Genomic DNA, 12,719 nt, shown 5'->3' with positions numbered 1-12,719 from the left:
CACACTTATCCACCCACCCACAAGCACCACCCACCGACACACACCCACCCACACCGACACATGTCCACCCACCCACAAGCACCACCCACCAAAACACCGATACACACACACACACACACACACACACACACACCCACACACCCACCCACACACACACACACACACACACACACACCTACACATATCCACCCACCCACAAGCACCAACCACCAATACACCAACACACACACAGCTTACCCATCATGCCCATGGGACCACCCATGCCTGGCATTCTTCTCGCTGACGACGCACTACCACCACCATCAGCCGCCGCACCGTCATCTTCATCATCACTGTCGTAAGGAGCACCCTTGGCCCACAAATCAGCCACATAAATGTCGGACATGGATCGCCGCTGGCGAATTTGACCAGGCCTGCGACCTACTGGCTTGACATCGATCTTAGACTTCTGGTAAGTAACGTCCAGCAACTCATGTGAGCCACCCTGTACACAGACAAACGTGTGTGTGTACGTGTGTGTATGTATGTGTGTGTGTGTGTGTGTGTGTGTGTGTGTGTGTGTTTGTGCGTGCACACATGTAAGCAAACAACGAGGAATTAGGTGAGGACATGAATACAATATGTGCAGAAGGTGAGATAAGATCACATAGGCATGCAACGTTCCGGAAATTTGACATGACCCAATGCATTTGTCCAGAGTTTAGATGGGAAGTGGTCCATATACAAGTTGGAAAACTGAATTCCACGCAGTGTCATCAATGGGTCAAGCAGCGCATTTCCCCAAAAATCATATTAAAAACCGAACGTAACATCTCTGCTCAGCTATGGAGAAAGATAAAATGCACACTAGATGAATCTCGTGTTGCCGTACTCCGACAAAGGACCAACAGGCTAAGGTGCTGTTCACACGCATTGCTGTTTCTCTGACAAGGATGACCGTCATAGGATTAGACTTGTGGAATTCAGAGCTGGCTTCAACGGCATAACCTGACCTTCATCGCTCATGATAAGCTGTACTGCTTGGCCAGGGCGATAAAGTCTATCCGAGGTCACAAATTACTTGCAAGGAGTCAAAACTACAGTGCTGGCAACTGAAATCCGACCCCCCTAGCGTCTCGTACGAATCGCTAACGCGGCTAGCGCACCGCTAGGGGGTCGGATTTCAGTTGCCAGCACTGTAGGTCTTTGAACTCCCTGATTACCTGTCATACCGGTATCCCCCCCCCCCCCCCTCCCCAGCCTGAACTCAACAACCACCCCCTCCTATTAAAGTTGCTGCCGATTGCTTCCAGCTAGAAACCCGGCACATGCCTACAGAGAGTCTATTTACATGTACTCGACACACACCAGGGGAGTTGCATCGGAACACTTCCCCGCAGAATGAACAAACGGAAAAAACGTCGCAAATTCCTACAACAATGCTGCTCACTGCGCGGTTGTACACGGAATGGGAACTTCTCCCGGTACGACAGATGGGAGTACAACGGGCACGTGCAGCACAGTGATTCCACGGCGGTACACTGGGAGCCATACATCGCAGGGCCGCCGGAAGCGGTCCGGTTGGTCAGGTTATCACCGGACCAACATTTTAGTCACCAACGCAATGCTAACTACAACGGAGGTCATGTGTACCCGCCATATCATACACAAAGTACGAAAGGAACTGAAACTACCGGACCAGTCAGAAACTGCTTTCCAACGGTCGGTCCTGCATCAGGTACGGTGACAACTATGAATACATCCTTTGTCGGTGAGATTCATGGTGGTCTTCGAACAGTCCTGTGTGCGTATCACTCCAGGGTGCTATGCCTGGATCTACCAAGTTTGTGTGGCGTACAACCAACCTAACGCTATCTAAGACCTACAGCAAAGCAAACGCGAGTGGTGTGGGTGCCAGTTCCCAGCTCCCTAAAAAAGGCCAATGCCCGTTGCTCATCTTCCACGTAACGTTAGGCCACCCAGACTACGCTTTGAATATTGAAATAGTAGTATTAGTTAGCAATAAGCATTATAACCCACAGAATCACGTTCATTGTATGGGTGTGTTTCTCACCAGATTTTCAGGGAGGCCATCTTCTTCCATAAGTCTGCCGAGTGACTCTACGGATTTGCTTGACCCGGCTGGCGCTGTACTTGGTCTATCCAGAGAACCATGCCAGCTCCTACTCAGCTCCATTGTTCGCACAACTTTGGGGTCGTCCATGTCGTCCTCATCTTCATCATCATCGTCATCATCACAGCCTCTTTTGATCTGCGTCACCACAACGTCGTCCATCGTCTCTTCAGTTTCCTCGACATCTTGCTTCTCTTCTTCCTCGGTTGCAGCAGTGTCTTCTGTGTCCGAGCCACTGCCACGGGCATCTGCCTCAGGCTCGCTGTCCGCTGCCGGCGACTCGGGAGCCTCGGCATCCGCGCTGGGCGAGGCGAGAGCCTCCACTTGCTCATCCCCGCTGTCCGCCATCTAGCTGTGGACACGAGGACGTGAGGTCAAGCGCAAGGCTGAGTAAGTGTCGCAGGGATACCCTGTGCAGTCGAGACGGCCAAGTCTTGCCAAATAAATTTCGTTCAGACCGCAATAAACTACCGTTGAGAAAATTAAAATTTGGCCACAATGCCTCCAAAGCCAAGAAGAAAGCCCGAACAGAATAGACTCTCTCCCACTTTTCGGCCAGTAGGTAACCGAACTTCAGCGACACTGCTCTCCACAAGCACAGGCAAAGCTAGCAGTGACTTTTCTTCGGAAGGTTGAAGAAGTGTCAACTATCCCCAGCAAAGACCTTCGGCAGATATATTTCTGCCAGCTGACGGCTTTCCGGGCTAACTGGAAAAAACAATCTAGGGAAGGGCCTCACTCTGAGACCGGAAGAGGACGTTGAACGGCCATGGAAGCTTCACCCTGCCGTCTTCCTCCTTATCCACAGCGCAACGCACAACTACTGTTTTGCTTGTGTAGGTCAAGTAAAATAATTAGTTGGTGCATCAGCTCCGGCTGCTGGAAAGTTCAAGCGAAGCTGTACCCCGCTGCATGTGCGTTTTTGCCACCTTTCTTCCTCCAAGCCCTCCATATCCAATAATCCATGAACAACCATGCACGATCAACTCAAAGATGAGTGCAGTACGATGAGTAGTATCTTTACTACTCTGACACTAACATACCGGTGTGTCGAGTACGAGTGTCTGGACTCGGGAGCCGAAGAACGATGCGTCGAAGACCGATGCGACGAAGAACGATGCGTCGAAGAACGATGCGTCGAAGAACGAACAGGCGCTAGGCATGTATTGCAGGTGACAGGGTGCATTTTGGTGGGTAGAGGTCTACGAACTACACCACATGTAGTACTATCAAGAGTACATAACCCCCGGGGGGTTATGTACTCTTGGTACTATGTACTAATGTAGTCATGTAGCATTGTAGCATGCAGGCTTGTACTAGTAGGGGGCGGGGGGGGGGGGGGGGGACCCTAGTAATCAGGTAATCCCGGCCTACAACCCTGAGGCTGCACGAGCGCACTGGCCACTGAGGCCTTGCTTGAGTACAACTCCCAGGTACGAACAGGGTAGTTAGTAGGTGCAGAACGCCAAGCTGCATGCAAGAGCATTGCAGCCTCGTACGAGTTGCATTTTCATAGCCTCCATGATCCAGTGCTTCATAGCAAGAATACACGCACTCTTGTTCATCGCAAGAGAAGCCTTGCTCATACATGTAGGCATGTGTTGCTCAGTAGGCAAACTCTCCCAGGTCGTATTCTCTGGCATATTTTCAGCTTGTTTTGCAATTTTATTGGATGAACTGATTATGCTCTTGGGGGGCCCGGGGGGGGGGGGGGGGGGGGGAGAGGCATACAGTATATCCCCTTAACGATGGACCAAGCACATGATACGCAAATAAGCCACTGGTAAAGGAGGTGGCAAACAAAACAGTGTTGCTAGAAACCCACCTCCACCCGGGCAAAACAAAACCCCAGCATGGAAATCGAACATCATCAATCCATCATTTTAAAAACCGTCTAGCCGGAAATGAAGTACCGGTAGCCCTTTGCAGACAATGCCGGCCTAAAATTGGCCGAATTTTGGCACTTTTTCTGCCATGTTTCATGTATGTTCGGTATGTGGATAAAGAAATACATGTAGAGCAAAAGAAATAGAGGAGAATTCAAGGAAATGCCTGTTCTCTGTATCAGAGAAAAGTACCACATCTTCAACGTGCTAAAATCACCATCCAGCCTCAACAAGCAGCCGGAAATGGTGTCCAAGTGTCGACACGAGAACACATATCTCCTCAAGTACCACGACGTCACCTAAATGTCTCTACACTACAGACTCCTGCCTACACCAACCACATATTGGTACCTTGCTCACAACTTCCTGCCCACATCTGGCAGCCACATACATTGTGCTCTGCGCTAACATCACACTGCTAGCCATGTCATTGCAGCATTATGGTGCGCACGCCATAGATAATGGGGGAGGACATCAAGACATGTCTGCGTGGATGGACCTCTTCGAACATAGGGCCGATTTAAGCTTTGCCGCCGGTTGCAATGTGTGGCGCCTATTATTCTTGCATCCTACAGGTAAATACTGCCAAGCAATGCCAAACAATGCGTTCAATAATGGCGCAGATAAGCAGCATTGCTTTTTAAGAGAAACAAGCCCTAAGAATGTCTACTTCTTCTTCTTAGAAGTCAGTACAGCAAGTGTGCAGGTTGGCACTTGCTAGTGGACACCTGTCAAATAAGGCATTAGTGATTATGGGAACCGCAGATGACGACGAGTATAGTGCCAGGTCAACACTATGTCCCGACGTCACACCGGTTTTGACCACAGTTCTAAGAACCGTCAAATACTTGAGTGCTCTGGATTCTGCCTCAAGCTTTCACCTCTACTGCTGAATGACCGGGGAAAATGACACCCTCAAGACAAATGATAAAGTCGTAAATAAATAGGCGCAAAGAAGGTCAAGAACTACTTGTTCGTTTCTGTGGGACGCCACTGCTCCGAGATCAGGTGTCAGTTGCAGCAAATGAACGGCGGGGACGGAAGATCACATCCACCAACCAGCAAGCGACACATCGGTCAGGTATTGGCACTAGTTTGTTGGAGAACTCAATGGTTGCCTTAGCTGTTCCGAGACAGATGGCTAGCATCTGCCGGTCTTGAATTATAGGACGGAAAGGCTGCTGTTGACTTGTTCAGGGGTCAGATACAGGTGCTGAACAATGGGAGAGAGGTCAGATCCACCAATCAGCAGCCTGGCACATGGGATAGAGCGGGGAAAACGAACGGGGCGCATGGAGTAGAAAGTTAGAAACGTTTGCATCCGGCCTTGCATCTATAGGGGCCAAGGTAGACACCTGCTACGTGTTAACCGTCTGTATGGACGGTGTGGGCGTCATGGAGGCTATCGTCTCCGCAGTGCGTATCTCCTCTGCACTCAGGATTTCGGCGGAGCGAAGTCCATTCAGCAGCTGCTGGCGAGCGTTGCCCACAAAGCTGTTGCGCAAGAACGACGGCAGGCCACCGTCAGTGGCGCCCATGCGATACGTCGGGGAACGAATTACGCCCAGGACCTGAGAGAGAGAGAGAGAGAGAGAGTGTGTGATCGAGAGTGTGATCGAGAGTGAGAGAGAGAGAGAGAGTGCGTGAGTGAGTGAGAGAGAGAGAGAGAGAGAGAGAGAGAGAGAGAGAGAGAGAGAGAGAGAGAGAGAGAGAGAGATAGAGAGAGAGAGAGAGAGAGAGAGAGAGAGAGGGAGAAAGAGAGCGCACGAGAGAAAGCAAAAGAGTAACACACACACACACACACAAAGGTTTAATAAATAATGTTGCAGAGTTTGAACAAGGATTCCCAAAGCACAACGGTCCACAAATGGACATTATTAGAAGTCATGTGAGTGGGTGGACTCTGACTGCCACTGCTAAGGTTGGGACCAAGTGTTAGGTACCTCCTCCGTACAATCTTACGTACAACCTTTCATAAGCTGGCCGGCCTGCATGCACCCGTGCTACGTCATTCTCACCTTTCGTTCCGTTGGCCTGGGTAGCTACTTGCGCGCCCATGTTTGCCATAGCTACCCAGGCCCTATATATTGCGTTGTTTCTCAGTCGAGCTCTCTCTCTCTTCAACAATCTCGCTCTCTTCAATAATCTCGCTCTCGTCAATAATCATAATGTGGTCGTAGTAGTTCGTCTTTGTCTCCGTCTCTTCGTCTACCCTAATAAATGTCGTTCCACCTACCTGTCCCGTTGTGAATTGTGTCTGGAGAATATTGGGTCTAATTCATACTCAACATTGGCGCCCATCGTGGGGCTCGAACCCACGACCCTGAGATTAAGAGTCTCATGCTCTACCGACTGATAAAATTTACATTGTTAAAAATCTCAGATGAAGAGCCAAGGATTACAATTTTAGGGGTGAAACTATTACACTTTTTGACTACCGAATAACCTAAACCTTTATCGATCGGGTATTGGTTATTTTTCGATCATTTCTTCCATAGATAAAAGCAGTATTAGAAGTTGAAAAATGCGAAGATTTAGAATAAAAAGTTGATCCTGTGGAGAAGAGATTTTTCCTCGCACATTGGATCAACAATCATACGTGTAAACTGCATGCATAATCGAGTAATCGAAACCTTTTGAATAATCGATTTGTTAGCTTGTAACAATTTGTATTTCGAGTATTGGGTATAATCGTTTCACCCCTAATTATAATATAGAACAGCATACCATGCCATACCTACCTCTGAGCCGTAATCTTTCGCCTTGATGGACATCTGCTCAAGGCGTTCATAGTGCTCTAGCGACAATCTCCGCATGTAGAAGTGCAGGAAAAGTCTCTTGCTCTCCAGTAGATGGACGGATGTGTGCTCACTCTCGTCGATGCCCAGTGCGTCCTCATCACCAAACCCCATCTCCTCCTGAAGTTCCCGGTTCAAGGCCGTCTCCAGGCTCTCGCCGGCGTCCACCATACCGCCTGGGAAGCCCAACTTGCCGTCAAAGCGCATTTGCATCTGCACGAAAGGACAACAAAAAAGATCAGTGTGTGTGTGTGTGTGTGTGTGTGTGTGCGTGCGTGACGGCATCTACCCTGATGCCGTCAATCCTTTTTCTGCACCTTGTCCTCACCCACTTACTGAGGTGTGGTGAGCCCATAAGTGGGATCATTTCAAGTCCACCCTAGTTTGGGGATTTTAGGGGGTGTCGGCCGTTGGGTGGTTCAATGGCCAATTGAGTCATCTTTCCAAGATTCCTTTTGAGTCTCTCTCCCCTCTCCCGGGGAGACCCACGTGACCAGTTTTGGCAGTGAGCAAGTACAAGTACAAGTACAAGTGCGTGCGTGTGTGTGTGTGTGTGTGTGTGTGCGTGTGCGTGCGTGTGTGTGTGTGCGTGCGTGCATGTGTGTGTGTGTGTGTACGGGCATTTTCTACTGCGCACTTTTCTACTACAGTACTAGAGCTCAGTAGCGGACACTACAAACCAACATTTGCTGCGACGTTTTGTAAAATCCAAAAAAATGTCGCTGGGGGTCGAATGGACCGCACCACTGTGTTGGATGTATCTAGCATGTTTGAATCATAGTTACAAAGTACCTTGTTCCAACTCAATAAAATATCACAGCTCCTGTATGTGTGCGTTTGGTATAAACCACCCGAGATTGCCAAATTCAACATTTGTTTTTTTCTTCACATTTTTCCACAAATCTGTGGTATTTCTCAAGTTAAGAAAACACATGAGAACGAGTTATGCAGCAATTATCCACGACTATAACAAGATGATAAACAGTCAGAAAGTACGATAATAGGGCACAAAACTGACAAGACAAACTCAGGTGTTTTCTTCTCTTTTTTGCATTAATTACTGGCTCAGAATCCGAGCTAAAATTTCTCAAGTTGCACGGTATATCGGAAATATGCAAGCCTGATCTTCAAGATTCACTGTCGGCACATAAGCCTGGTTTTAGTGTTGACATACATAGAAACACCAGGTTTGAATAGAAGCCTGATGTGAATAGAAGCCTAGCCCTGACATCGGCTTCTACAGGAATAAGCCCGGCTTTAATATGCGACATTACGGGTAATAATATAATCTTGTGCTGTCTCCCCAGATGCTATGATTCCAACGGCGGCCAAAAGTGGGAAGATTCAGCTGCAATACACTCTATTTTTCCAACCATACATTCTGTGCGTCCCTGGATGTACATTTTGACCATACAGGTGCAAGACTAAACTATGCCTGCCTTATCTGGGTCTGATCCTCGCTGGCTCGAAATATGCCAGAAAGCCAGACAGATCAGCCTGCAAGCAGATCAGGGACTGCCTGGGGAAATCCCCTACAATACAATACAACACTCACCATAACAGTATAATTCATGTCGTAGCGGGAGAACAGCTTCGTCTGCAGTGGCGCGTAGAACATGGCGTGGCAGGCGTGACGATAGCCCTCTCCCATGCCAAGTGCCTCGTCTCGGCTCACCTCCTTGAGCGGACCTTCCGCCATAATGTACAGAGAGGCAGGTGGAGTGTTTGACTGCCGAGCGACTTGAGCTGCTGTATACACACGGCAGTCACCACAACAAATAAACAGCTTGACAAAGCGCCCAACCATAAAATAATGGCATGCTCCCGAGCAACTTCTGCCATTCGATTGGCATGTGCTGTTCGCTTCATTGATGAGTTGAAAATAGCAATATCCAACTCAATAACTTTGGTTGCATTTGTTCAGGTCATTCCAGAATGGGTATGGAATCATGCAGTCGGTACCCATCGCGGAATCGGAATTAGCGTAGCAAAGAAACGCGCCCGCATGCATTCGGGAACCTGGCAAATGTTTTGCGCAACTCCAGAAACGACGGTCGAAAGTTTTGTTTAGTACAGCCGTCCCTCTCTAATCCGGCACTTGTTTATCCAGCACGCTTTCTGGCAAAAGGGATTTTCTCAGTTTATCTTCTACGCTTTAATCCGGCACTTGAATTCCGCCTCCAGCAGCGATTTTCTGCAACAAATCACTCAAACTGTACATAATTCGATTTTCTAATCCAGCAGTTGTACATCGCATACTGTCAGGGACCATTGTAACATACACAACACATGTAACATACACTTGGGAATATCCTATGCTAGTGCATAAGATATTCCCAAGTGTATGTTATAGACATGCATTCCACAAAGTACTTGCTTTGACACAGAAAATCCCTACGTTTTGACGTACCGCACAAACATGTATGATAACAAGTGGGCCGGGTTGGAGGGCAGGGTTTGATAATCCAGCACCTTTGTTTATCCAGCAGAAAATGCCGTTCCAAAAGGTGCCGGATTAGAGAGGGACGACTGTATTGAGTACGAGTATTCCTGCTGTTTGTGGCCTTGCAAAGACTACGAGTACTGCCGGCTGTCTTGGTATTTGATTCCGTACGTTTCTGCATTCGCCTACGACAGTCACGACGAAGGAGCGGCCAAACACGGCGTAGATCTACGAGCGCCCGTAACTGGGGACGCAGGGTGCCTGTACTCGGCGTTTGGCAGCATAGCTACTTCATCATGACTATTCGACCTCATATCAGTCACAGAAACGTCTCTAGCTCTACACGGATTTGAAGCGCTTATTTGACAGAGACGAGGTACTGTTGTAAGAAGTCAAGTGGCAGGCTCAGTGCCTGTCTGGGTCACTATGTGCTATGGATAGCCGGGCTCGAAAAACAGTTCTGGCTTGCCTCCCTGCGATTCTAGAGGTCGTGCTCGAAGATGAGGAGGAGAGGTGCGAGGGCATATTTCCAGTTCTTGTCCTGGTCGAACGCTTTCTGAGGCTGCGACCAGGTCGAAATATCACGAACAAGAACTATGCCAAGGTTATAGTACCAGCCTAGACCCAAGACGTTCTCCTCAAAATTTCCGTATTACTACTAGTACCGTATGTCGATACTCGCGTTTTGAAAGTTTCGTTGGCGGAGGTATGCAGCGACGAAGCTCCTAGTGGCCTCCGCGCATTTTCATTCCGCTCGGAATGAGAACTCCTTCTACTTTTTCTTTGGAATTGCCAGAATCGATTCTGCCCCGTTCAATTCGCGAATCGGAATTTCACCGAACGAACACTGTCGCGTGTATCAAACAAACGCACCGGAGCCAAAACACGGCGGAATGACTTCGGAATGGGGTCGGAATAACACCGAACAAACGCAACCTTCGTCAGTGCATATGTTCGCTCTTTAGAGGGACGGCAGTAGCGGTGATGAGGACAGGTAAGGAATTTATCTTCTTGGACAGCTCCTACAACAGAATGCCACATGAAGCCACCCACACTGACAAGAGAAGAGGTAACAGATAAACGGCCTTGATGTTGCGGCATGGGAAATTGTTCAAAGGTATACCTGACTAAAGGGGAGGTCCGGTGAAAGACCAAAAGCTCAGGGTTCGTAGAGTTCAGGTCGCTGAGCCCTATGGTGTTTGTCCTATGTCTCTGTGACAAAGTGGCCTACAGATTTTCAATTCGAATACTGTCAGTCGACAAATACTCGGCGTGTATTTATTGTCGGCTATTTTCGGCCTGGTCATATTGGGCCGAAAATTTGTTGCGGCCGAAATTTTGATTTGCAAGTTTCAGTGTGACAGTGTATACAGGCAGCAGCAGTACAGGCCGAAAATTTAAAGTAAAAAAATGTTTTACTTTTAGCCCTGGGAGGCCGAAATTTGAATCGGCCGAAAATCTGTAGATGTAGAGTATGGCAATCTCGAGGGACATGCCATGGCGTTATCCATTTTACTGTCATGATAAACCGTTTAAAACCTCATCACTGTGTGACATCATGGGAGCAATCCTCTTTGTCCAGGGTATGCCCTCACGCAAATTAGCAAATAAATATACGGCCACTAGTTCAGACAGTCCAAACAAATCACTGCTTAGGGTTGGTTCACATACCGTATGTCCGCACCTTTACAGCCATGGCGGTATGTTCGATTATGACACCAGCCTCAGTTATAAAGCCATGGGCTTCATAAATAAAATGACATTTGAGGTGTGTTTTGCAAAAATGAAGGAATAAGTACTATGCTAACAAACTTACAGCCCAGCAGTAAGGGTGAACAAGTGAATTCAGATTGAAATTTCTTTGTGGACTTTGACTTTTATGGCATGGCGTAGTGGGTGAGTCATTTTGCATCGAAAATATCTCGGAAAGCAGCGATATTTCGAATATAAGGCCATGGCTTTAAAGGCGCTGATATACGGTAAGCAAAATCGGCGCCGTAAGACATCGGCGGTGAGCCAGCTCCTAATCTGTTGCGCATACGGTTCAAGTACCAGATCTACTACAAAGTAGTACAGAATGTGCCCAAATGCTACGACAGGTTTGCCAATTGAAGCTTCAATTCTTTGTTTCTTCAGTAGTTCAAGGTCTTTCGGTGATGGACACTCAGTGCTACCTTTTACTGGAGATCATGAAACTACTTCTACATTTCTTATTGCAGTCTAGTAAGCGATGGTGCCGAAATTATGCATGCAAACGTTGATGAAGTCACAAGAACTTGCCAATGTATCCATCGTGTTTTTTGTTGTTGTTTCAATTGTATTTGTCTCATAAGTTGCAAAACAGTCAAGCAGATCATCCGAGAAGGACGGGTTGGTATGCTGACTTATCTGCCACCTTGAAGCGACTACAAGAATGGCGAACGGACCTAATCTCTAGCTTCAATTTAGGAAATTTTAGGACAAGTATTAATCAGGAATGAAGTGGACATGGAAAAAACAGCAGTATAAAAGAAGGAAGCAAAATGCGGAACCTAGTGACAGTGCGTGTAAAGAAGTGCAAAGCACGTCGTTGCGGGTGCATTGCTACATGTACATGACAACACAAGCACAAACGGCGAGGAAAGTAGATATTGCGCTACAGCAGTGATACAAGCACAGTTCCAGTCTCACACCTCCAGTGAGGTGTGTAGAACCCCGCAGTATGAATTGGTTTGAATTTTTGACAAAGCCTGGCTCCCGGCACAGGCAATCACCGGCGCGAACGGTTCACAAACCACTTTTGGTCAAATTTGTACGGGATCGGTGCCGGGGCAGATCGCAAGAGTTGGGCACTGCCCAACTTTGCCGGCGGTCCCTTGCAATTATTTACCGTATGATTTTGTTACGACCGCACTGGTTCACAAAATCGCAATGCGCCGGGAGAGGTTGCAAAAGGCCCACTCCCGGTGACTCCCGGCGCGTACCGGCGATATGTGAACCACCAACCCTTACACGTAAATTGAGATATGATACTGGTAGTCATGTTCATGTGAAAAACCGATTGCTGGCGTAGTGCGCCCTTCAAACGTAATGCCACTGTACGACTAACAGTAGATCCACCAGTAATATGTTGTTTTTTTGCTACAACTAGTAGACCTCCTAAAGATAATGATTTTAATGAACAAGCATGTCAGGGGCAACGTGATTGTGCTTTTACAGTGGACTCACCGAAAAAATTACGAGCGAAAGGTTGAAGACGTTTGCAAGAACCGAGTCTCACTCCGGCTAGAGGGCATGCAGGCATCATTGAGAAGCTAGCATAGCCCGCGAGGCTAGGACATCATCAGCCGTCCAAGATTACACGGCTTCAAGAACAGGCTACTGCATCAACTACAACGTTTGCTTTTCCAACGGTTCAGCACTTCTGCTCCCATTCGATCTGTAAAAGTTTGGTGCCTTGATTGCACCTCGGTGACAGCGCCTCTAGACTAGAGAGCTCT

General features: G+C 48.0%; 2 protein-coding genes across 3 annotated transcripts in view; both read right to left on the bottom strand.

Moving 5' to 3' along the window:
• The window catches only part of LOC135820839 (uncharacterized), a 16,734-nt gene extending 13,700 nt beyond the window's left edge, over positions 1 to 3,034 (bottom strand). The window contains exons 1-2 of the mRNA XM_065333879.1: positions 2,054 to 3,034; positions 238 to 484 (exon numbers count right to left, since the gene is read on the bottom strand). Coding sequence (XP_065189951.1) covers positions 238 to 484; positions 2,054 to 2,461 — 655 coding nt within the window. The 5' untranslated portion in view covers positions 2,462 to 3,034. The remainder of the gene's footprint in view (positions 1 to 237; positions 485 to 2,053) is intronic.
• A 1,375-nt stretch (positions 3,035 to 4,409) lies between these two features.
• LOC135820837 (U8 snoRNA-decapping enzyme-like) lies at positions 4,410 to 12,664 on the bottom strand. 2 transcript variants are annotated; one of them, XM_065333878.1, is made up of 4 exons: positions 12,448 to 12,664; positions 8,353 to 8,543; positions 6,741 to 7,010; positions 4,410 to 5,570 (listed from the first exon to the last, which is right to left on the bottom strand). In XM_065333878.1, the coding sequence occupies exons 1-4, from the start codon at positions 12,524 to 12,526 to the stop codon at positions 5,358 to 5,360; spliced, it is 753 nt and encodes a 250-aa protein (XP_065189950.1). In that variant the 5' UTR covers positions 12,527 to 12,664; the 3' UTR covers positions 4,410 to 5,357. The 2 variants fall into 2 exon arrangements, with proteins under 2 accessions (XP_065189950.1, XP_065189949.1); XM_065333877.1 differs by having other exon boundaries at positions 8,353 to 8,546; positions 12,448 to 12,663.
• Between the last annotated feature and the right edge of the window lie 55 nt (positions 12,665 to 12,719).

This window comes from Sycon ciliatum, chromosome 7, assembly GCF_964019385.1.
Source record: "Sycon ciliatum chromosome 7, ocSycCili1.1, whole genome shotgun sequence".
NCBI lineage: Eukaryota > Metazoa > Porifera > Calcarea > Leucosolenida > Sycettidae > Sycon > Sycon ciliatum.
Note: the sequence above shows the minus strand (reverse complement) of the source record. Positions and strands in the feature narration are given on the sequence as shown.

Coding starts and splice junctions, on each gene's coding strand:
- LOC135820837 (XM_065333877.1), bottom strand. CDS start 12,526: ATGATGCCTGCATGCCCTCTAGCCGGAGTGAGACTCGGTTCTTGCAAA. Junction 7,011..8,352: donor ACATGAATTATACTGTTATG/GTGAGTGTTGTA, acceptor CCTTTCGTGCAG/ATGCAAATGCGCTTTGACGG. Junction 5,571..6,740: donor CGAAAGATTACGGCTCAGAG/GTAGGTATGGCA, acceptor TCTCTCTCTCAG/GTCCTGGGCGTAATTCGTTC.